The sequence below is a fragment of the Schistocerca piceifrons genome, chromosome 1, assembly GCF_021461385.2.
Source record: "Schistocerca piceifrons isolate TAMUIC-IGC-003096 chromosome 1, iqSchPice1.1, whole genome shotgun sequence".
Taxonomy (NCBI): domain Eukaryota; kingdom Metazoa; phylum Arthropoda; class Insecta; order Orthoptera; family Acrididae; genus Schistocerca; species Schistocerca piceifrons.
In genome coordinates, this window is record NC_060138.1 from 1020549847 (window position 1) to 1020572059 (window position 22213).

Genomic DNA, 22213 nt, shown 5'->3' on the forward strand with positions numbered 1-22213 from the left:
CCTTCCCTACAGCCTAGGTCTTCGTGGCAAACGAATCTGCTCCAGTCCGGAATCCCTGAACAATTACACCAACAACCTGAAAACAGCTTTCACATCCCGCAACTACCGTCCCGACCTGGTACAGAAGCAAATAACCAGAGCCACTTCCTCATCCCCTCAAACCCAGAATCCCCCACAGAAGAACCACAAAAGTGCCCCACTTGTGACAGGATACTTTCCGGGACTGGATCAGACTCTGAATGTGGCTCTCCAGCAGGGATACGACTTCCTCAAATCCTGCCCTGAAATGAGATCTATCCTTCATGAAATCCTCCCCTCTCCACCAAGAGTGTCTTTCCGCCGTCCACCTAACCTTCGTAACCTCTTAGTTCATCCCTATGAAATCCCCAAACCACCTTCCTTACCCTCTGGCTCCTACCCTTGTAACCGCCCCGGTGTAAAACCTGTCCAATGCACCCTCCCACCACCACCTACTCCAGTCCTGTAACCCGGAAGGTGTACACGATCAAAGGCAGAGCCACGTGTGAAAGCACCCACGTGATTTACCAACTGACCTGCCTACACTGTGAAGCTTTCTATGTGGGAATGACCAGCAACAAACTGTCCATTCGCATGAATGGACACAGGCAGACAGTGTTTGTTGTTAATGAGGATCACCCTGTGGCTAAACATGCCTTGGTGCACGGCCAGCACATCTTGGCACAGTGTTACACCATCCGGGTTATCTGGATACTTCCCACTAACACCAACCTGTCAGAACTCTGGATATGGGAACTTGCCCTTCAGTATATCCTCTCTTCCCGTTATCCGCGATGCCTCAACCTCCGCTAATTTCAAGTTGCCGCCGCTCATACCTCACCTGTCTTTCAACAACATCTTTGCCTCTGCACTTCCGCCTCGACTGACATCTCTGCCCAAACTCATTGCCTTTACTAATGTCTGCTTGTGTCTGTGTATGTGCGGATGGATGTGTGTGTGTGTGTGTGTGTGTGTGTGTGTGTGTGTGTGTGTGTGTGTGTGTGTGTGCGCGCGCGCGCGAGTGTATACCTGTCCTTTTTTCCCCCTAAGGTAAGTCTTTCCGCTCCCGGGATTGGAATGACTCCTTACCCTCTCCCTTAAAACCCACATCCTTTCGTCTTTCCCTCTCCTTCCCTCTTTCCTGATGAAGCAACCATTGGTTGCGAAAGCTAGAATTTGAGTGTATGTTTGTGTTTCTATCGACCTGCCAGCACTTTGGTATGGTAAGTCACATCATCTTTGTTTTTTATATATATATATATATATATATATATATATATATATATATATATAAAAACTGAACACCACAGCCACAATTCCCTTATACACAAGAAATGTCTGGTATAAAGATACGACAACAATAAAAATTAAATTTGGGTAACGAAATACAGAAAAAGTGGAAACAGTGTGTCATGTTATTAACTTCAACAGGACACCTAACCCAGAAGCACTTAAAAATGAAATAAGTGGACTAATATACATAGTCAATTAAATTAGGCATTGCAAGATGACACATTCAGCTAATTCATTGTAACCATCTGTAAAGCAGAACACAGTCCGTTAAACAGGAGTGTTTCACTCAGGGAGTCTTAAGCTCAGGGCATGCAGCACAAGCTACAGGCACTGTCCAAGCACGTCATCCAGAAGATTTCCACAGGTACCAGGAACAAAACTGACTGGAATCCTCCCATCGGCACTCCTTTCTCTATGTTGTCCTCCCTCTTTGACTGCCATTGGACTGCCCCATTGCTCATCTCATTCATCCTCACAATATGCCACCAGCCACCAAGTGTCTTCCCCGTGTCATTCCCTATAAAGTACAGCCCTTCTTGCTGCCTAGGTGTCAGTCATTCTGCTGCTCTCTGCAAGACTCCGCTCCTGTCTTTATCTTGTGGACAGCAGTGATGCTAGCTGTGGGGCCTTTAAAGTCTCCAGTGCCTTGTCACCCACAATAAGAAAACTGCCTGCTGATTTTTGGCATCATCTGCTGAACAGGTTTGGACTTCCACTGTACCGCAATTATCACGGGCCCCAATGATACTAGTTTAGTGCCCCCTTTTCCTGTTTTTAAACAAGGGAGGGCTGTCTCACTGTAATGCTAACATATCTCAAGTTGTTTTTAGTTCAGTTACAAATTACTTATGTTGCTATAAAGGTATAAGGAACTTTTCCGAAACTGCATCCAACATATGAATACACAAAGCACCTTACAACACATTCTATCAATCATCCAAGGTGTGTGCAAGTTTGAGCTGAGAAATATGAGCTCAAAACTTCGTTGCTAGTGCAGTTTCCTTTAGAACAGCCTGAACTGGGGCAATAAATCTGAGAATTTGGTGAGGCCCCCAAAACTATGGTAAGAACTTCTCCGACTTAACTAAGTCTGCAAAAATTTCTAGGGTAAACTTGATCCCCTATCTCATTTCTATTAGGGTATCTTCCTTTATTATAGTTCTTATATTTTTTCCATATGGGACCCTTAAATGTCTCTTCTGGCCTAACACCATTTCTCCAGACTCTCTTAAGAAAATATCTTGTCATGATCTAAAATCTGAATACTGGTTTGATGCAGCTTCCTACACTAGTATATCCTGTACAGTCTTCTTTATCTCTGCATAACTATTGAAACCTACATCCTGCAAGCTACATCCATGTCAGCTGCACTGTGTTCATCCTTTGGTCTTCCTGTACAAATTTTACCCACTACACTTCCCTCCATTACCAAACTGACAATCCCTTGATCCCTTTAATATTTGTAGTATCAAATGGTCGCATCTTTTGATCAAGTTGTGCCATAAATTTTGTTTCTCTCTAGTCCCATTCAGTATGTCCTCGTTAGTTATTTAATATTCCCATGACCCCATCTAATTTTCAGCATTCTCCTATGGTGCCACATTCCAAACACTTCTATTGACTTCTTGTCTGATCTGTTTACCATCCACAGTTCACTTCTGTATAAGGCTACTCTCCAGACAAATATCTTCAGAAAATACTTGCTAACACTAAGCTTTACATTAGATGTTAACAATTTACTCTTTTTCATAAATGATTTTCCTGCAATACCCAGTCTGCATTTTATATCTTATTTGACAGTAAATCTTCAGTAGACCACAAATTAGATAGGGATTAATTAATCTGAAAAGCAAACAAAGCCCGATGGAGTGCCTCATGGTTGGCAGCGTTGAAGCCATTCATCAGTCACTGGAATGTCTCATCCTAATGAGTATGACATTGGCATTGGTAAGTGATGAACAGGTGTTTCAAACTGTGGTGACCTGGATGTTTCCATACAGGCAAATGATGATTTCCAAGTAGTATAATAACAAAGCTAAAACAAAAAAGTTTGAATGACCCACGCAATACAGTCTTCTCACATAAGGATAAACGAGAAAATTATGTCACTGAGATTACTAGTTTATTTTTTTGTAGTGAATAATATGTGAATTATTCTAAGTCATAAGCTGTTGTCTCTGAAGGTAATGTCTTGAAACAAACATCAAGTCCAAGTTCAACCATCCGAGGAGCTTAGTGTCTTTTGAGGCCGTGGTTGGTAGAGACGATGGCTGTGGTAGTGATTGCAGGCTGCTTGTTGCGGGGCTGCTGTGGATGTGGTGACTAGAACTATGGACATTGTGAGAAGTATGCCCCATTGTGGCACCATGAATATAACTGCCTTGCTATTTGCCCAGTGGCATCTTAAGTACACAGCCAGCGGACAGATAACCTGCTCGACACTCGATGTGGTGCACAAAGGTAAGGTAATTTTGTGAATGCAGTGCTGTGACAGTGATCTGCTGTAGGCTAACTTGTAAACTTTGTGGATAGTTGGTGTGTGTACACTGATTATATTTATTTACATTTAGCACATACTGGTCATTGTTGTAATTGACAAGCTGCACTTGCCAGCCCAAGTGTGTCTACAGAATGGCAACCTGCTGGTATCGGCTATGTTGTCATGTAGTTGTAATCATAGGTGTGAGCCTGGGTATAGGGCATCCACTCCATCTTAGGGGAGAGATGGTGGAACTGCCTTGATGTTGGGGGGGGGGGGGGGCATCCAAATGGGACCTAGTAGGTGATGTCCTTGGGTGTGAGTGCCCTCATCGGTTGTGGCAATCACTGGACTAGTGGCCCTGAGGTCTTGAAGAGCCTTCCTGCTATGGTCAGCCAAGATGTGGCCATTAAACTGAGGCTGGCTTGGAGGAAACATGTCAGAACTGAACTGGGAAATAGAAAAAGTGCAGAATCATTGTCATGGAAAGATTGCAACGGAGGCACTTCCTGGCAAGGGCCAGTGTTTATGCTTATTCCATGAGGAAGCAGCTGAAGGGCTGGGGAAATCATGCTGCCAGTCATCATATGTCGTTGTGGTGAATAACAGTACCAACTCTGCATAATGTGAGAGGTGCCTGTGAACGACCCAGCCGGTGTCGCAGGGTGTGAATTGTTGGGTAGCATGCTGTGTCTTGCAGAATCTTCCCCCTAAAAATAATGCAAGTGTATGAGAGGTGTTTGTTCATCAAATACTGTGTGACCTGCAGTAATGAAGTTGAAGAGCATTCCATGAATTTCTGCTTTGGAATGTCTGTAATAGAATCCTATGGTGACGAGGGCATATCCTGGAATAAGTTTTCTGAACTGTATTGATTCGATCAAAAGGTCCTTGGTCTGTTTGGTGAACATTAAATGAAGGAGTGAGTCAAGGAATGTTGGTCTGTGATAATGGAGCAGTGGGTGGGTGGGCACCACTGTTGAAAAATTGTCCTCTTCATCCCCAGTATTACGAAGCATGTGCTTTGTTTCCCAAACAATGTGATAGCCTGTAGTATCAAGTCTTGAACCTGTATAGTCACCACCACTCAACGCTGGAACTGACATTGGTAATGAATAGTCTGGAGAAGTTTCCAACACTTGGGTGATATGTAGGTCTGAGAGGCTATGAGAGCATAATTGTAACACTTACCCATTGCTTAGTCCATGTCTGAAATGGCAGTCCTGAAATAATGCCAATTCAACTCAGACATGGGCAGAACATCATCTGCAGGTGACAATAACAGTGTTATCAATGATGTCATTGGAGCCATCAAAAATTCTTGGGACCCAAGCTCATGAATCGATGAAAAGCATTCAGATGAGCCATCTGATAGTGGAGCAACATCTAATATATTATGGAACGGGAGTTTCCATGGAGCCTGTGAGTACATCCACCATCATTGCTTCAGTGTCCATTTGGACAGACCCTAACCATTGGCTGTGTCACATTACACTGCAGGGAAGGCAGTAATTGGCACAGAAAATGAATCATCACAATTGATGGAAACTCCTTCCTCTGAGACTAATGTCTTGGAAGTGGTATCACAGGGGAAACATGGTTTAAGCAATAAGTGTGAGAGCCCATGTTAGTAGGAATTTGTAGATTTATTCTGTCTGGAGGTGGATATGGTCCGTGTGGCAGCAGAAGTACCTTGGGCTTAAGAGTTTGCTGACAAGTGTGAAAGACTTGCAGGAAATCCTGGAGCATCATGGATGGCATTACAGATTGTTTACTGTGCTTATGATCACTGAGAATGTGTGAAGCATAATAGGTGTTTAGTCAGGCCTTTAACTCAACATTTGACAGGTACTAGGATCTACACCAGGATTAAGTCTCTTAAGAATTTGATACATACCAGAGTGGGACTTGAACCCATATTTCATACTTTATGCAAGCACTCGTCTTAACCACTTCAGCTGTTTGAACAAGCTTTCTGGACTGACCCACACCTCCATATGTCACCATGTGTCCACCCCCTGCACTCACAGTTGCTGTGATTCCTGCCCAAGGAAAGACTTATTTGTTATTGTCACAACCTGTCTAGGCATGTAATATTATTTTGTGATTAAGATGACCATGCACATAAAGTGGGAAATCTGGGTTTCAGTCCTTGTCTAGCACAAATTTTCATGTGTCACCAATAAATTGTGCAGCTGAAGTCTAATTCTATTTGCAGTTACGAATGCATTTCTTCTATTTCATGCATCTGCAGATTGTAGCAATGTCTGTTCCCTCAGATATGCATGTATGTCTGAGGGGCTTTTCATAATATACCATAAAACACAGATACTGAAAAAGAATAGGCTACTTGAAATGCAGAGGCAGTGTTGTCCTTACCCGGGGTAGGGTAACCTCCAGCTGGGTGAAAGTTTTCGGAAGTAGTTACTGTTCTTGATGAAGTTGCTAGAAGGTGAGCAGTAACTGCATCAACATGTCCAGTTTGTGTTGCCATACTGGAATAAGAATATTTGATTAGTATAACTGGAAATTGTGCTGACAAATTTTACTGAAGTTTTGAAAATGTCTTTGTATGAGTCATCTACTCTGGGAATGTATGTAAACATTGGAGTCCTAACAATCTCATCATCATTGAATGGTGGGCTGAAACTTTGGGTCCAGTTATCTTCATGACCATTAATTGTGGTGACCTGATTGCAGCCACACTTGCAAATGATGATTCCCAAGTAGTGTAATAACAGAACTTTATTTCTGACACAAAGAAGGAATAGAAGTAATTCACTGTAAAATGCTCACAGTGACACTAAAAAAGCTTAACTCGTCAGACAGGCCTCAGAAGGCCCAACAGTACTGACCTAGCGTCGTGTCATCCCCAACTGTTAGGCATCATTGGATGTGAATAAGGAGGGGCATTTGGTAAGCACACCGCTCTCCCAGCCATTTTCAGTTTTTGTGACCAACACAAAGATACTAGTCTGTATAAATGTGAAAGACACATGCAATACAGCCTTTACAAATTGGGAGTCATAAGAAAATTATAAATCACTGAGGTTATTAGTGTGTATTTGTTGTAATGAACAACGCTTGGATTATTCTAAGTCTAATAGGAAGGTATCTCTGAGGGCAGGGCTTGACACAAGAACCAAGTCTAACTTCTAAGTTCAACCAGCATACACCATCTAAGGTGCCCACTATCCATTGAGACCATGGACAGCAGAGGCGACAGCTCTAGTAGCAATTACTGATTTTCATTGCAGGGCAGCTGTGGAGCCTCTGTGGTTGGTGCTGCAGTTGGAACTCTGGGCACTGTAAGTAGTAGATATCATTGTGACTCAGTAAATATAACAGCCTTACTAACAGCTGGGTGGCATCTTAAGTACACGCCCAGCAGATGGATACCTGTTCTGTGCTGTGAATGGACACATGATCCAAATAGATAATATGGTACTACAAATGTGGTATTACTGGTGCCAATCCAAGCGCCATGGATTATGATGCTGGCACCATTTGTTTCCAGGGAATCTGCTGTAGGCTGGCGTATAAACACTTTCCTGGTTGGTGTGCGTGTGTAGCAATCTTTGCATCCATTTACATTTAGCGCACACTGGGCAGTATTGTGAATGACAAGCTGTACCTGCCAGCCCATGTTGAGCTGTAGATCAGCAACCCTACTGGTCTCAGCTGTGTTGCCAAGTAGTCATAGTCGATAGTTTGCAGATACAGCACAACCAATCAATGGCCACCTGCGGTGTAGCTGCATGGGTGGGAAACAGCTAAGAAAACCTTTAAAAGGCTTCCATGCAAACAAATACGTACTTGTGTCACAAATGTGAAGGAGGAAACGGACCCACAAAATCTACATGTCTTTCCTGATTGCATCCTTGCATCCCTGTTGGCTGTGCAACATTGGGGGGGGGGGGGGGGGGGGGAGATTACTAACGGACCAAGTTCTATAAATCTGTACCATCACCAGAATCCATACCATTCCAAATATAATTATCAAGGATTTTGACAAGAGTTTTCTATACTGTTGTCAAAATAAGTTAGGCAGGAACTTCTGGCAGAGATCATTCCTGGCCATGCAATACAAAATTCCATCATTCAACAAATATGGTGTAGCCTCTTCTCCTCTGGATAACTTGTCTGTTATCTGTCTCATAGTTTCATCATTCTCTGATATCTGTTGGTTCATTCAAACAAAACCAAAATGCCCCTAAAATTGGATTAATAATATTAGAATTCAGGAGCTGCTCCCCCTCCCATATGGCTACATCTACCTTAAAATCATCTGGTTCAGTCTTACTTTAGACTATCTGTAATTAGATTGTCAGTGACACAACATGATTGACTTGCAACTGAAATTTTGAAATATGGGTAGTCTAGCTTGCTATCCTACCAGCACATGCATGGGTAAGCTCAAACCCAACTCAAGGCCAGATTAGGAGTTTTGTGTGTCTGCAACTCATACACAATATTTTCCCTTAAGAGATGACAACCCAGAGGAGACATAGAATACAGTTCGCCCATCTTCTTGATCATCTTCAGTAGGAGAGCTGTAAAATCAGTCAGTGAAACATTAGTCTGGTCACTGAATAGGGTGTACACCAAAGCTTTGTTAAGCACTTCAGAAGCATCTTTCTGAGGCACCTTCCATTTAAACTTGTGCCCTTTTTTCCAATTCATTCAGGAGCATGGCTTTCAGATTAAAATTTGGAATAAATTTTCGAAAGAGAGAGAGAGAGAGAGAGAGAGAGAGAGAGAGAGAGAGAGATAATATTACTATTTTCTTTGGATTCATCAGCAGTGGGCTTACCCTTTATTGCCTCAGTCTGACTTAAGTCACCCTAACTCTGTCTAGGGTACCATATGACACAAAATCATCATCTATGTAAATGCAAACTCAAACTAAGCAAGTTTTATCAATAAACCTGCTCTCCCTTAATTGAGTAAACTCTTCCATCAGGTGATGTGTGTGTTCCCCCCCAATTGCAGATGAAATTGCTCTATTGTCTAGGAAGCATATCTCAACATCTAAATTTGATATCCAAAGACATAAACTCCAGCAATTGGGACATAACAGAGGCTTTGATTGTGAGACTAAAGTGTAATGGATTACATTTGAAGAGATCACAATTAGTAGTAAATGTTGTAATATATTTGGATCCCCCATCAAGCACAATCTGATAGTAAGCTTGGTTGAGAGTCAAGGCAGAAACAACTTGTACACCCACATACCAACAAAAACAGATGTGCATAACTGCAGTGGAATAGACCTAAGGACCACCTGCTTATTTAGCTCAGCCTTGATGTGCCAGGATCATTTGGCACATTGAAAATAGGTTCTGAACAGGGTGAGTTTGAGGGGTGGGTCATGCCCTATTCTAATATTTCCTCTATGACACACTTCCATTCTTTCATAATCGCAGGGGATAAATAATGAGGTCATTTTCTCAATGGAATTGTATACATAAGCTCAATCATTATAAAAAATGAGACTCAATAACCCCAGTTTTATCAGTCAGCCCATCTGTAAATTCAATAAATACACACAGCTATTTCTTCTAATACAATAGCATATGATCCAACCTTACAGTACTATCAATACCTTCCTTTACCTAGGTAGAAACTGATGTTACCTAGGTAGAAACTGGTGGATACTTCATTGGTATGCAAAATAAAAAGGTGTGATCTTTACAAAATTTAAATGTAAAGTAGTCCTCCCTCATTTGAGATTAACCTGGTATTGTGGATAACGTCTGAACCAAAGATGAACTCGGTAGACAACCCTTGAGCTGAGCTGTTTTTAATATAACAACACAGGTAAATTTTCGAATACGCAGTTTCATCTTCACCCAACCTAATGTGTGCACTGAAGTGGAATTAACTAGGACATGAGACTGATGCTGGGTCCAACTTCGGTTAGCCACAGTCAGATTGGTGAATAAGAACAACCATATCGCAAGATGGGAACAAAACTACCAGTATCCAAAAGAGCACAAAGTGGCTTGTTATTAATTTCACCATATATGAATGGGGTCCAATTTTGCTGTTGAGCCTGCATCCCTTTACCCATACCTAGAGCTGTAATTGACACCCCTCATCTTAGTTTCATCCTTGATTCTCTATTGTCTTGTCTCCCTTGCGGACAACACTGTCTAAAATGTCCCTGGTCTTCACACGCCAAATAACTGACATGTCTCATGTACTGTAGGCAGGACCTTTCACCTACTCTACCCACAGTAGTCCCTACTCCCTGCCTGCCAACAATGACTGATGTACCTAATTCCATTAATTTTTTAAACCAAGGCTTCCAAGTACAATAAGCTCTTGGGAGGTTGGGCAATAATTAATGGCAACCTATTCAGTGTATAATTCCCCTCTCCACTGTCTAATTTTATGTCCTGTTCCATATACGAAATACAAGGCACTTGCTGTGTATTTTACTCTGTTCATGTACTCACCAAAGTGTCCCCATCACATATTCACAACCATAATCCATAGCAATCAACTGTCACGCACGTTGCACTTCTGGAAATTCCTCTTTGGAGATCTGTCTAGGGAACTTCCAACTGTTTCCTATGATACAGTGGTCCTAGCCATTCCCTGGACTAACCTCGCCTTTATTTGGGTACTGTATCTGCAGGATTTCAATAACCCAAAGCCTGAACACTTCTTTATGCTCACTAAGTGGGAAAAAAAATCATCATAACTGAAATAGCATCAACCAAAAATGTTTCCCCTTCCTTCATTCTTCCTGAAGAGGACATGGTAACATTGAAAACTTCACCCCACTAATTAGTATCAACAGAAAGATCCCCTACTTCCAAATCGTGGCTACCTTCACCATCCTGCTCCTTGTTTACCAAGGCCCTATTGTCCTGTACTGAAATGATAGTATGCCATTTAGCATTAACTCTACCTGTGCAGCTGTTGCCTTGAGACACTGGGCTACATATCTTTGATCCCCCTCCTTACATAGTAACTTCAAAGCACACAAACATTCACATAATGTGCTATCCGACCTGCAACCTCCTCAGTTGGGACCACGAAGGTACTTTCCTTTCCAGAATGAATTAATCTCGCTCATGGCTAATTGAACAGCGGCACTGTTGTTCCACAGAGTTTAACCGAATTGATTCTGGCTAAGCTTACTGGATCAACTCAGGTGCCGTAATTCTAGGAGCCTGCCCATGAATTGATTGATTGGTTGGTTGATTGATTTACCCATGGAGACAAAACAATAGTGATCCTAGACACCTGTTACCCACACAGAAATTGCGTTTGTTGTACTAAATCTTTCTCTGTCAGTGGAGAAGAGCCAACTAGTACCCTTAAAGAGTAATGCAAGTCCCTTTCCTATATCTGTGTTAGCCACAATTTCTTCAGGAATTAATGACATAAAAATGTGGTGTCTTTTGGTCTCCAGTGCTTCACATCAGAAGATTAAATGTGGAGCAATTTCATCCCCCATACCATATAATTCACAGTTAGGTGCTACTTTTCTCTACCTATCAGGTGCAGATGTTTCCTTAAGTTCCCTTGGCCAGTCATTAGACCTCCCATGAGTTTAATCTGCCTCCTGTTCAAGACCAGGATTTCAGAACTTCTCTTAAAACGTGATTTCAGCATCATTAGCTTGCTATATTTTTGTTTTTTCTGAGTTTTTGTGAAATATTTTGCATGCTGCCTGCTGATCCAGTTATGTAGCTTAGATTCTACCATCATCCTAGTGATAGTTAAGACAGGTTCTGGTTCAACAAATGGAGTTATTGCCCCTGTGCTGGCCCACCTATCAGCTTGTATGTTACCTGTAATTTCTGAGTGCCCAGGCATCTGCAGCAGGTTTACGTAATTGCTTTCCCCATCATCACAAGGATTTCATGGCATTCTACAACGATCTTTATTTAATTACACAGGCTGATGGAGATTTCAGAGCTGCTTGGCTATCTGAATGAAAGTAGATGCTATGATCCTTGTAATTTCTATGTAGATTCTGCTCTTCACATACTGTGATAGTGAATATCTCTACCTGGAATACTGTAGCCAGCTCCCCTAGGGAGATTGCACTACATAATTGAGGCTGCATCTCATGTGCCTTTAGTCCAGCACTTTTGTCTGATTTTAACCCATCAGTAAACCAGACGAAAGCTATCATGTATGTTTCACGGCTCCCTATTTAATATGGTTACAGAGGAAGGTTTATTGAAGCAGCTGGAAGTTCTTGTATAGCCTTGAACATGACCAGTGATACCATAGGCCAAGTCATTATCCCAAAGTCACTACATCTAAGGAACATCACTAACAGCCATATCTGCAAGAGCACAGAGGCAGAAAGACACAAATTCTCTATAGTTACACCACACACACACACACACACACACACACACAACACACTCACACTTTCCTTCTCTAAATATACCTGGTATTAATATGTCACAATAATGACAATAAAATTTGCTCAAAGGCAAAAAAAAAAAAAAAAAAACAGTGGAAGCAAGTTGTCACGCCACTAACTTCAGCAGGAAATCTGAGCCACAATCACTATAAAATGAAATAAGTGAACTAAGATACATAATCATTTAACATTAAGCATGGCCGGATAGTGCGTTCATCTAACTCATTGTAATTGCAGAAAAAAGCAGGGAATTGTCTGTTAAACAGTAGTACTTCATTTGGGTATCTTCAATACAGGGCACACAGCACAAAGGTACAGGCACTTCATTCATAAGAATCTTGCAGACACCAGGAACAAAATCAACTACATCATTGGTACTCTTCTGTGCTGTTGATGTTTTCTGCTGTTGCCCCCAGCTAAACTCCTCTAACAGTGTAGGTGTCCAGTTCATTCCATTGCTCTCTGCAAGTCTCCACTCAGTCGCTCCTGCCACTGCTTCGTGGACACCCAGGGCACTAGGTGCAACCCCTTCTATATCTTACACTTACCATCACCATGCAGGTATGGTATAGTATTTAAGTGATCTCTATATCATTGGAACTTTTGTTGGGTGACTCGAAAGTATTGGTATGATGTTTTCAGACATCACTTACACCTCACCAGTGTCCGCTGCAGGATGCGACATAATGGCAGTGTGTCTTGTAGACAGCAACAATTCACAGAATAGCAACCCAGACTGCTGAATTCTTTGTGAATGTGGTTCTGTGCATTTAGGTCATTGGTGTTATACATTATCAACAATGTGCCACAATGTTGGAACATATTGGGCAGAGGAACAATGGAAACTCACTGAATAGAATGCTGTTTCGTTCTCTCATAAGTTCCAACTGTATCAGGAGACACACGCACGTGCACGCATATGACTCTAAGTACTGCATATATTACCAGTATTGGTTGAGTGAAATGTTTAACTTCTTGTCAAGTAGTACATTCTTGTGAATCCAATGGTAATGATTTTCTGTCTTACAGTATTGTTTCCGTGTTACTTGTGATTTTGTAGTCTTCAAATTTATTAGCCTTTGAACATTGGTAGTAGGCAAATGCAGAGGTTGAGGTGTGCAATCTTGATGGATGGTAGAACCAAACAGTCTCCATATTCTAAAATCTCCTTGTTTTTAGCTGTTTTTGTTGGGGTACTGCTTTTGAGTGTGGGCTTGCCCCAGAATATTATCACACATTACATTGATGAAATAAAGTACACAGAGTAAGCTCACCTCCTGATGCAGTCATTGTCATAGTCGGTAATTGCACATATGGTGAATTTGGTTGAACTTCAGCATTAGAATTTGTAACAGCCAGTTCAAATTTGTCAATATACACATCAAAGAATTTTTGGACAAATAGTTTTAGATTTTATTTTTTATATTTATATTTTTAGCCCTGTTGTTTGTTATATCCTGCCTTGTGCAGAATTGAATGCATTGTGTTTCTACTGAGTGACACACCATTTGCTGAAAACAAATGAAGGCTTTTGATGAAAATTTCATTTATCATTTTATTTTGGTGCTTCTTTACTAGGCTTGATTGTGATGCTTGTGTTATCAACAAACATAACTGTTTCAGCTATCAGAATTAGATGGGACGTTATTTGTGTATACTGAGAGTGGGTTCGATTTAGAATCTCAAGGTGTAACTCATAATTAAGCCTATAGATCAAAATGGTATTGAATGATGAATAGTAACTGTTTTATTACTCTTATTCACAAGTGAAAGCTATAACTTGACAACTAATAAACTGCTCTGTCAAAAACATTAAAACAAAATGTAAATGAGTACAAGAAACTCATTATGTAAATGGGTGGTGGATGGATGAGAAAGGAAAGGGAAGGAACTATTGATGTCAGTTGCATCTGACTTTATGCGGAATCAGTGGTGACAAGTGAAAATGTTTGCTGGACCGGGATTTGAACCCAGGATCACCTGTTTACTATTCTGTGTCTGGGTGGTGTAGTGGTCAACTGCCTAGTAAGAAGAAGATCCTGGGTTCGAATCCTGGTCTGGCACACATTTTCGCTCATTGCCACTGATGCCGCATAAAGGCCTGTTGCATCTGACATCAGTAGTTCCTTTCCTTTCCTCCACCTCCAACTTACATAATATGTATAACAGCTGCAGATTCTGCGTGGTATGTTCTTTTGGACATGCCAAAAGGAACAGACAACACATTCATGTAACAAAAACAAAGCCATTGGACCAAATAATAATCAATATTTCATTTGCTGTCCATAGCAGGTGTCTCCCACAAATCTATTGGAACACTAGGTGTTCCTCCCCCCCCCCCCCTCCCCACCCCCACCCCTGATGATACATTATGAAAACCATCTAACGTGACCCTTCGCGTCCTGTCAGCTTTTAAATATCGTATGAACCAAATACTCATTATCATTATACTTTGAAAGCCATAACTTTTTAAGTTTCTCAAAAAGGATCCTGCAATTTGCTTAGTCAGATGCCTTAAGCAGATCATTTGTAGTAGCCAAAATTTTGTTGTCTACCTGTTCCAGTGTCACTCAGTGGTTCAGTGGGGTCAGTGTCAAATTAAAATTCCAAAGATCTCAAGTTGTCCTCAGTCAGTCCTCGATCTCCTCTGCTTCTTCCCCCCTGGAAATGATTTATTTATATGAAGGATGCCAAGTTGTGTTGTAGTTCATAGTTGATATTGAACTGTAGGTTCCCTGTAAGTGGGTGGATAAGTCACTACAAAGCCTGAGGAATCATCTACAATAGGATCATGCCTATTAAAGCACTTAACGTTCAAGCTAACTGTTAGATTGAGGACAGCTTTTTAATTTTTGGTCTGTGAAGTGGTAGATAGCATGTTTGGTAGAATGGTCTTTTGGAATCCAAATTGTAGATGACTCAGAAAATCATATTTGCAGATGTGTTGAATTATTGCTAAGAACAGTACTCTTTTGAAATTTTTGAGAAGGGTGTAAATAATGAAGAGAAGCGTTGCTACCTGTGTCAAAAAGGATATAGAACAAAAGCATACATAAGCCTGTTTTGAGAAAAAAAAAAATAATTCTGGGAAAGCGATGCATTACATGTGACTAAATAGACCTATATCAGGAAAACATACTTTTTGAAATATTTTGTGAAATGTAATCAACCCTTGAATACTTGGTTTCAAAAGAGTGAATGATTTTCTTGATGTCCATGGAAGATATTGGAGTGACCTCAAATCACTGTTGTCTGTGTTACATGAATTTGGACTGTTCTTTTTGCATTGCATATTATTGATTATTCCACCAGTAATTGCTTGTTTCTTTGCTTTTCAGATCTGTACCTGCACTTTTCCCTTACGTCTCAGCAGGAAACACAATGCTATTCGTAAAATAGCATTGTGTCTGAGAAGACAGATGAGTTCTACAAGTGAAAATGATGTAATTATTGAATCTGTGAATGATAAAGGAGTCATAACACTTAATCGACCTAAAGCATTAAATGCTCTTAATTTATCTATGATACGAAAAATATTTCCAACTATGAAAAATTGGGAGAAAGAGAAGAGCTTAGTGATAATGAAAGGAACAGGCGAAAAGGCATTTTGTGCTGGAGGTGACGTAAGAGCTGTAACTGAAGCTGGTATAAAAGGTACAAACCTGGGAAGGGACTTCTTTCGTGAAGAATATACGCTTAATTCTCTTATTGGCACATATCATATACCCTATGTAGCATTTATAGATGGCATAACCATGGGTGGAGGCGTGGGACTTTCAGTCCATGGTCACTTTCGTGTAGCTACAGAGAGAACTCTTTTTGCAATGCCAGAGACCGCAATTGGATTATTTCCCGATGTGGGTGGCAGTTACTTTCTTCCTCGATTAGGTGGTAAGTTGGGTTTGTATCTTGCATTGACAGGATATAGACTGAAAGGACCAGATGTTTTGAAGGCAGGCATTGCAACTCATTTCTGTGATTCCGGTAAACTTGTTGACTTGCTGGATTCACTTTTAAAGTGTCCAGGCACTCAGAATGCAGTAGAGGAGGTATTAAATAAGTTTTCAAAATCCAGCACGTCAAAGACATCTGAATTTAGTCTTACACCATACATGTCAATAATAGATTCCTGCTTCTCAGCACCAACAGTGGAGGAGATATTAGAAAGGTTAAGAGCTGAAGGTTCAGAGTGGTCTCTGAAAACAATAGAGACCTTAAATAATATGTCTCCAACTTCATTAAAAGTTACAAAAAAACAACTAGAAGAAGGAGAAGGCAAAAGTTTATTGGACTGTCTGAAAATGGAGTACAGACTTGCTGTTCATGCATGTGAGGGTCACGACTTCTATGAAGGTTAGTACCATGCTATGTGATCAAAGCAGTTACATTATATGAATTAAATGGCAAATGTGTAGGATATCATTATTATAATGCTTGATTCATAATAATACATCTTTTGTCCTTATTAATTTCCGCACACAATACAGCAACCTAATGGATGTATTAATCAGTTGCCTTAACAAGGGTACACCTTACCCAGTTGAATCCCACATTGTAAAACATGCACTATTTTCCATTTACACTTTTGATTCTTCTCCATTGTGGTATTAAATCCTCTGCAGCTTCATCCCATCTTCCATAGCACTCCACACCCTTCTGACAAGGGAACCTCCCCATCGCACCCCCCTAAGATTTTGTTATAAGTTGGCACAGTGGATAGGCCTTGAAAAACTGGACACAGATCAATTGAGAAAACAGGAAGAAGTTGTGTGGAACTACGAAAAAATAAGCAAAATATACGAACTGAGAAGTCTATGTGCATGATAGGCAACATTTAGGACATTGTGAGTTCAGGAGTGCCATGGTCCCGTGGTTAGCGTGAGCAGCGCCGGAATGAGAGGTCCTTGGTTCAAGTCTTCCCTCGAGTGAAAATTTTACTTTCTTTATTTTCGCAAAGTTATGATCCGTCCATTCGTTCATTGACGTCTCTGTTCACTGTAATAAGTTTAGTGTCTGTGTTTTGCGACCGCAACGCAAAACCGTGCGATTAGTAGACGAAAGGACGTGCCTCTCCAATGGGCACCGAAAACATTTGCTCGCAAGGTCATAGGTCAACCGATTCCTCCACAGAACAACACGTCTGATATATTCTATACGACACTGGTGACGGCATGTGCGTCACCTGACAGGAATATGTTGTCGACCTATGTAACTTGTACACTTGACGAATGGGTAAAAAGATTCTTCTACCTTGCCCGATTTAGGTTTTCTTATGGATGTGATAATCACTCCCAAAAAAGTGATGAAAACATAAGAGTTTGGCACATAAACTGCAACAAATGAATGCAACAGTTTCACAGTCGCACAGTTTTCCCTGTGTTCTGTCAAAACATCTGTTTTTAATGTTTTCAAATTTTTTCATGTGTAGACCGTCAAGTCCTGCATGTGTCCAAGCATATCTGAACATGTCGTGGAATTTTGGAGAGCGAAGTTGATTATGTTTGAGTGCCTGAACTTTGATAATTGTCTGAAAATAAAAAATTAAAACATTTCACTCGAGGGAGGCTTGAACCAAGGATCCTGCGTTTTGCAGCTGATCATGCTAACCACGGGACCACGGCGCTCCTGAGTTTACAGTATCCTTGATGTTGCTTATGTTGCGCATGGACTACTCAGTTTATATATTTTGCTTATTTTTTTCATAGTTCCATACAACTTCTTCCTGTTTTCTCGATTGATCTGTGTTCAGTTTTTCAAGGCCTATCCACTGTGCCAACTTGTAACTAAATCTGAGGGGGCTGCGATGGGGAGGTTCCTTGTGAGGTATCTCTAGATAGATTTGAGCCCAAATGGAGGCTAACTGCAGTTGTTCCTCCGAAAACCATTCTAGATTTAGATGTAACATGCTCCTCCACCTCTTTGGTAAGCCACTCATCCCCTCTTTGCTGTATCAGTCCTCACCTCTGCGGTGCCAGTTCCCAGAAGCTGGTCTATCATTCCAGATGGTAGTCTAAGTGTGTAGGCTGTGTTAGCCCATACATAATTATTGCAGCTTGCTGCTATACCTCATACATTCTATCATCCATATGTGACAATTATTAGAAATCAACATGCTGAAACTGAAGCACAACCATTGGTGACAACTAGCTATTTTAAGTCTTCAACACCAGATTCCTCTTGACCTCTCAGGTCCAGTTTCAACACCAGTTTCCTCTGTACCTCCCAGGGTCCAATTTTGTGTTGGAAAAATTGTGCAACTGTGTCACTTTATCAACATAAGAAGCTCTGAGATAGTTATGTGCAACCAGCTGCTAGTACATATGCAAAAAGAATGCATACAATGGTAGGAAAGATCACTATGTGAACAGCCAGCACATAATGGGTAAGCTTCAAATTTCTGCCATATATGACAACTGCATAAAATTCAGAGTTTTATGAGAGAACAAGTCTCTCACTGTAAGAGGTTGTGCATGGACAAAAATTTCTTACTCCCCTTAAAATTAGAGAAGACCTTGCGAGGTACAAACTTTCACAAAGATTTAAAGTCACCTACTTTGGTTCAGAAAGGTGTCCACTATTCAGCTATACATATTTTCAACAACATGCCAGCAAACATGAAAAGTTTAACTAATAATAAAGTTCAGTTTGAGAAAAGTCTAAAGGAGTTATTGGTGGTCAACTCCTCTTGCTGTATTGATGAATTTCTTAGCCGAACTGATTGATGCATGTATGGTATTAATAATACCATAAAATGTGAATATTGCACACAATCTGACTTCTGTACGAATTTTGCCCATTTCTTATAAATAAGTGCTGTAAAATGTTTTTTTTTTTTTGTTTGATGATGCATGTTTATGGTAGCCTAAGAATTATGATAGGCACCTAAATATATTGAATGTTTAATATTTGGTGAAAAGTTTTAGATACCTTTAAATAAAAAAGGCTCAAGGCCCCACCTTTTTTACCAATTCCTCAGCCACAGAGGCAATTTCATTTGGTATTTGTGGAATATACATTACTTTGTAAATATTTGTGTGCAAATAAGAATGAAAAGTACTTCTAATCTTGTCTCACATTCTGGTGGCTCGAGAAGAAGGTTAATATTAAAGCCGTGGATTGACAGGAAGCTTCAGTGGAGACCACTAAAATTTTATTTTAAGTATATTGTGTGTTTCTGACCAAGTTGTGTACACCTGAACGAAAAAAAAAAGGTCACCGACTGTACTTGACAGCACAGAAATAATTTTTGTTGAAGTTCAAGCTACCCACGATGATGTGTGAAAGCCAATCATGCTACAGAATAACCAGCACTTCCTGTAAAAGGGTGACACGTGTAACTGTGCAAGTATTTGAATGAGATAATAGGGTTGCAGTTTTATTTTTCAAACTATGTTTTTTTACAAAGCATTCTCATCACTTTAAAAATTCCCTCCATTATACATAATACAGTTGTCCAATTGGTGAACTCAGGGTAGGAAATAATTTTTGCACTTATTGACAATGATAGCTGGCAGCTCATCCCTAACATCATCATATCGGATCCCTTCTGTGCACTTCATGTGCAGAAACAAGAAGAAATTATGCAGAATTATTCAAGTGAATAAGGTGCAAAACCAAGGGAGTTGCGCCAGATTTTAGCCACAGACTGGTGCATGGTGACAACTGTTTGAGCAGACGTATTGTCTTGCCAGAAAATTGTTGCTCTTTTTCCCCCTCTGATGCATTGTGCATTACTGTAATTGAAAAATGAAGTTATGTTTTACCCATTTGTATTTGAATGTTTTTGTTTATTTATTGTTTTTTATTTATGACAATTATTGGCAGCAAGTGCTTGCTTTCTATTCTTGGATGTCAGGCAAATCTCTTGATACATCGTTTTAAGTTAGAGCTTTTGTATTGGCGTGCTTTGCTAGGCTTGAGGTTCTGAATATCACTATATATCTCTTATGGAAAATTTGTTATTTTACACAGGAGTAAAAGCATTATTGATAGACAAGGGACGAAAACCTAACTGGAAACCAAGCACTTTGTCAGAAGTTACAGATGAATTTGTAGATGCACAGTTTGCTCCATTATCCTCAGGTGAAGAATTGAAACTGTAAGATGTACAACAATTGTTTCACTGGTAAGTTTTAATTTGTGTTAAAGTATACATACTTACGTGTGTGCCACCCCAAAACTATATTTAGGCAGTCAACATTATAGATTCAGTTAAATTTGCTGTGCGGTGTCAATTTAAAATAAGCAAGAGGGGCAATTTTAAGGTGTGTAGCAGAAATAGATGTAAACGGGTCCCATGAAAATAGTTAGCAGTGAGCAGAAATATAATAGTCACTTTTATAATGTTCTGTCTTGGTGCTGTCAGAGATGAAAGATGAAGATTTTCATAGCAATTTTATTTCAGATTGATAGTATGCAATATATTGTTTGCTGAGGCGTCTATAGTAGAAAAAGTCTGACACTATGAGACACGTATCAACAAATTGTAATTTACAGAGATTTTTTTTATTAATTATTTGCAAAATAATGTTTGAATAAGTGGTCTCCTTTAATCTATAGGTGCTTGAAAATATTGATAAACATTTAACAGTACTGTTGCAAATCTCCCCAAACTTAAGGATAACAGTAATATGTTAATAAATAATACAGCTGTATGTAAAGACTTGACACTGATATGTATTGTTTCATTATTTCTGTAGCCAGCTCTTCCCTTGTATTTTATCCAAACTGAATTCAATGTAATCTCACTCACCCAGGTCACATTTTTATGTTATTTTTAGACTGTAAACATTAAGGAAACATTCATACAATAGTTATGAAACAAGAAAAGACAGACCACCACTCATCTAACAGTATTTTTTTCCATTATTGGAACAATGAACCTGTAAAATTTACTTCAGGCAGTAGACTTGCATTCTGATGGTGTTGCATTTGCAGTGAGAAGCTAGGTGAGTAGTTTCATTGAAAGAGTAAAGTAATGAAAGAGATATATGAAAGTTGTTGGGATGCAAATGTGCTTGTAAACTGCAGTGGGCACCTTATGTAGAAATGTTCCAGATACAAATAACACATGAAAATCCTGTAAAATTTCATTTGTATTTGTTGCACAGCATGGAAATTTGTGCCTTACTTTAAACTGTACTCAGCTGTTGTTTCGTTGATAAGAAAATATCATTAAAAATTCATAGAGTACAAAAGTGTGTTCTAGTGGAGGAAAAGCACTCTGTATTCATTCAGTGTATTTATGAATTTTTCTATTTGCAGGTGTGCTTATCTGAATACAAATAACTGCAAGTTACTGGGGGCAAAAATGGGAACAGAAAATAAATGGTAACTTGCCACAATGCTGTGAGTGCCTCTGAAGAAATTTGTGTTGGCTTATTGTAAGCATTTTATGTATGTCAAAATAAATATATATTTTTACTTTTTTATAGGCGAGTTGTAGACTTTTTATTGCCTTACTCTCCAGCGGTTTTGCACAAATTGGTCCACGTCTGTGTATTTCTTTATACAGGGTGTTACAAAAAACGGCCAAACTTTCAGGAAACATTCCTCACACACAAAGAAAGAAAATATGTTATGTGGACATGTGTCCGGAAACACTTACTTTCCATGTTAGAGCTCATTTTATTACTTCTCTTCAAATCACAATAATCATGGAATGGAAACACACAGCAACAGAATGTACCAGTGTGACTTCAAACACTTTGTTACAGGAAATGTTCAAAATGTCCTCCATTAGTGAGGATACATGCATCCACCCTTGGTGGCATGGAATCCCTGATGCGCTGATGCAGCCCTGGAGAATGGCGTATTGTATCACAGCTGTCCACAATACGAGCACGAAGAGTCTCTACATTTGGTACCGGGGTTGCATAGACAAGAGCTTTCAAATGCCCCCATAAATGAAAGTCAAGAGGGTTGAGGTCAGGAGAGCGTGGAGGCCATGGAATTGGTCCGCCTCTACCAATCCATCGGTCACCGAATCTGTTGTTGAGAAGTGTACGAACACTTCGACTGAAATGTAC

At 40.1% G+C, this 22213-nt stretch overlaps 1 protein-coding gene across 3 annotated transcripts in view; it reads left to right on the plus strand.

Annotated features, from left to right (window-relative positions):
- Nucleotides 1–21616, plus strand: part of LOC124715604 (3-hydroxyisobutyryl-CoA hydrolase, mitochondrial) — a 38895-nt gene extending 17279 nt beyond the window's left edge. For all 3 annotated transcript variants that reach the window (XM_047243128.1, XM_047243111.1, XM_047243119.1), the window contains 3 exons: nt 15524–16538; nt 20157–20310; nt 21450–21616. In XM_047243128.1, the coding sequence (XP_047099084.1) occupies nt 15524–16538; nt 20157–20287 (1146 nt within the window). In that variant the 3' untranslated portion in view covers nt 20288–20310; nt 21450–21616. The remainder of the gene's footprint in view (nt 1–15523; nt 16539–20156; nt 20311–21449) is intronic.
- The last annotated feature ends 597 nt before the right edge of the window (nt 21617–22213 follow it).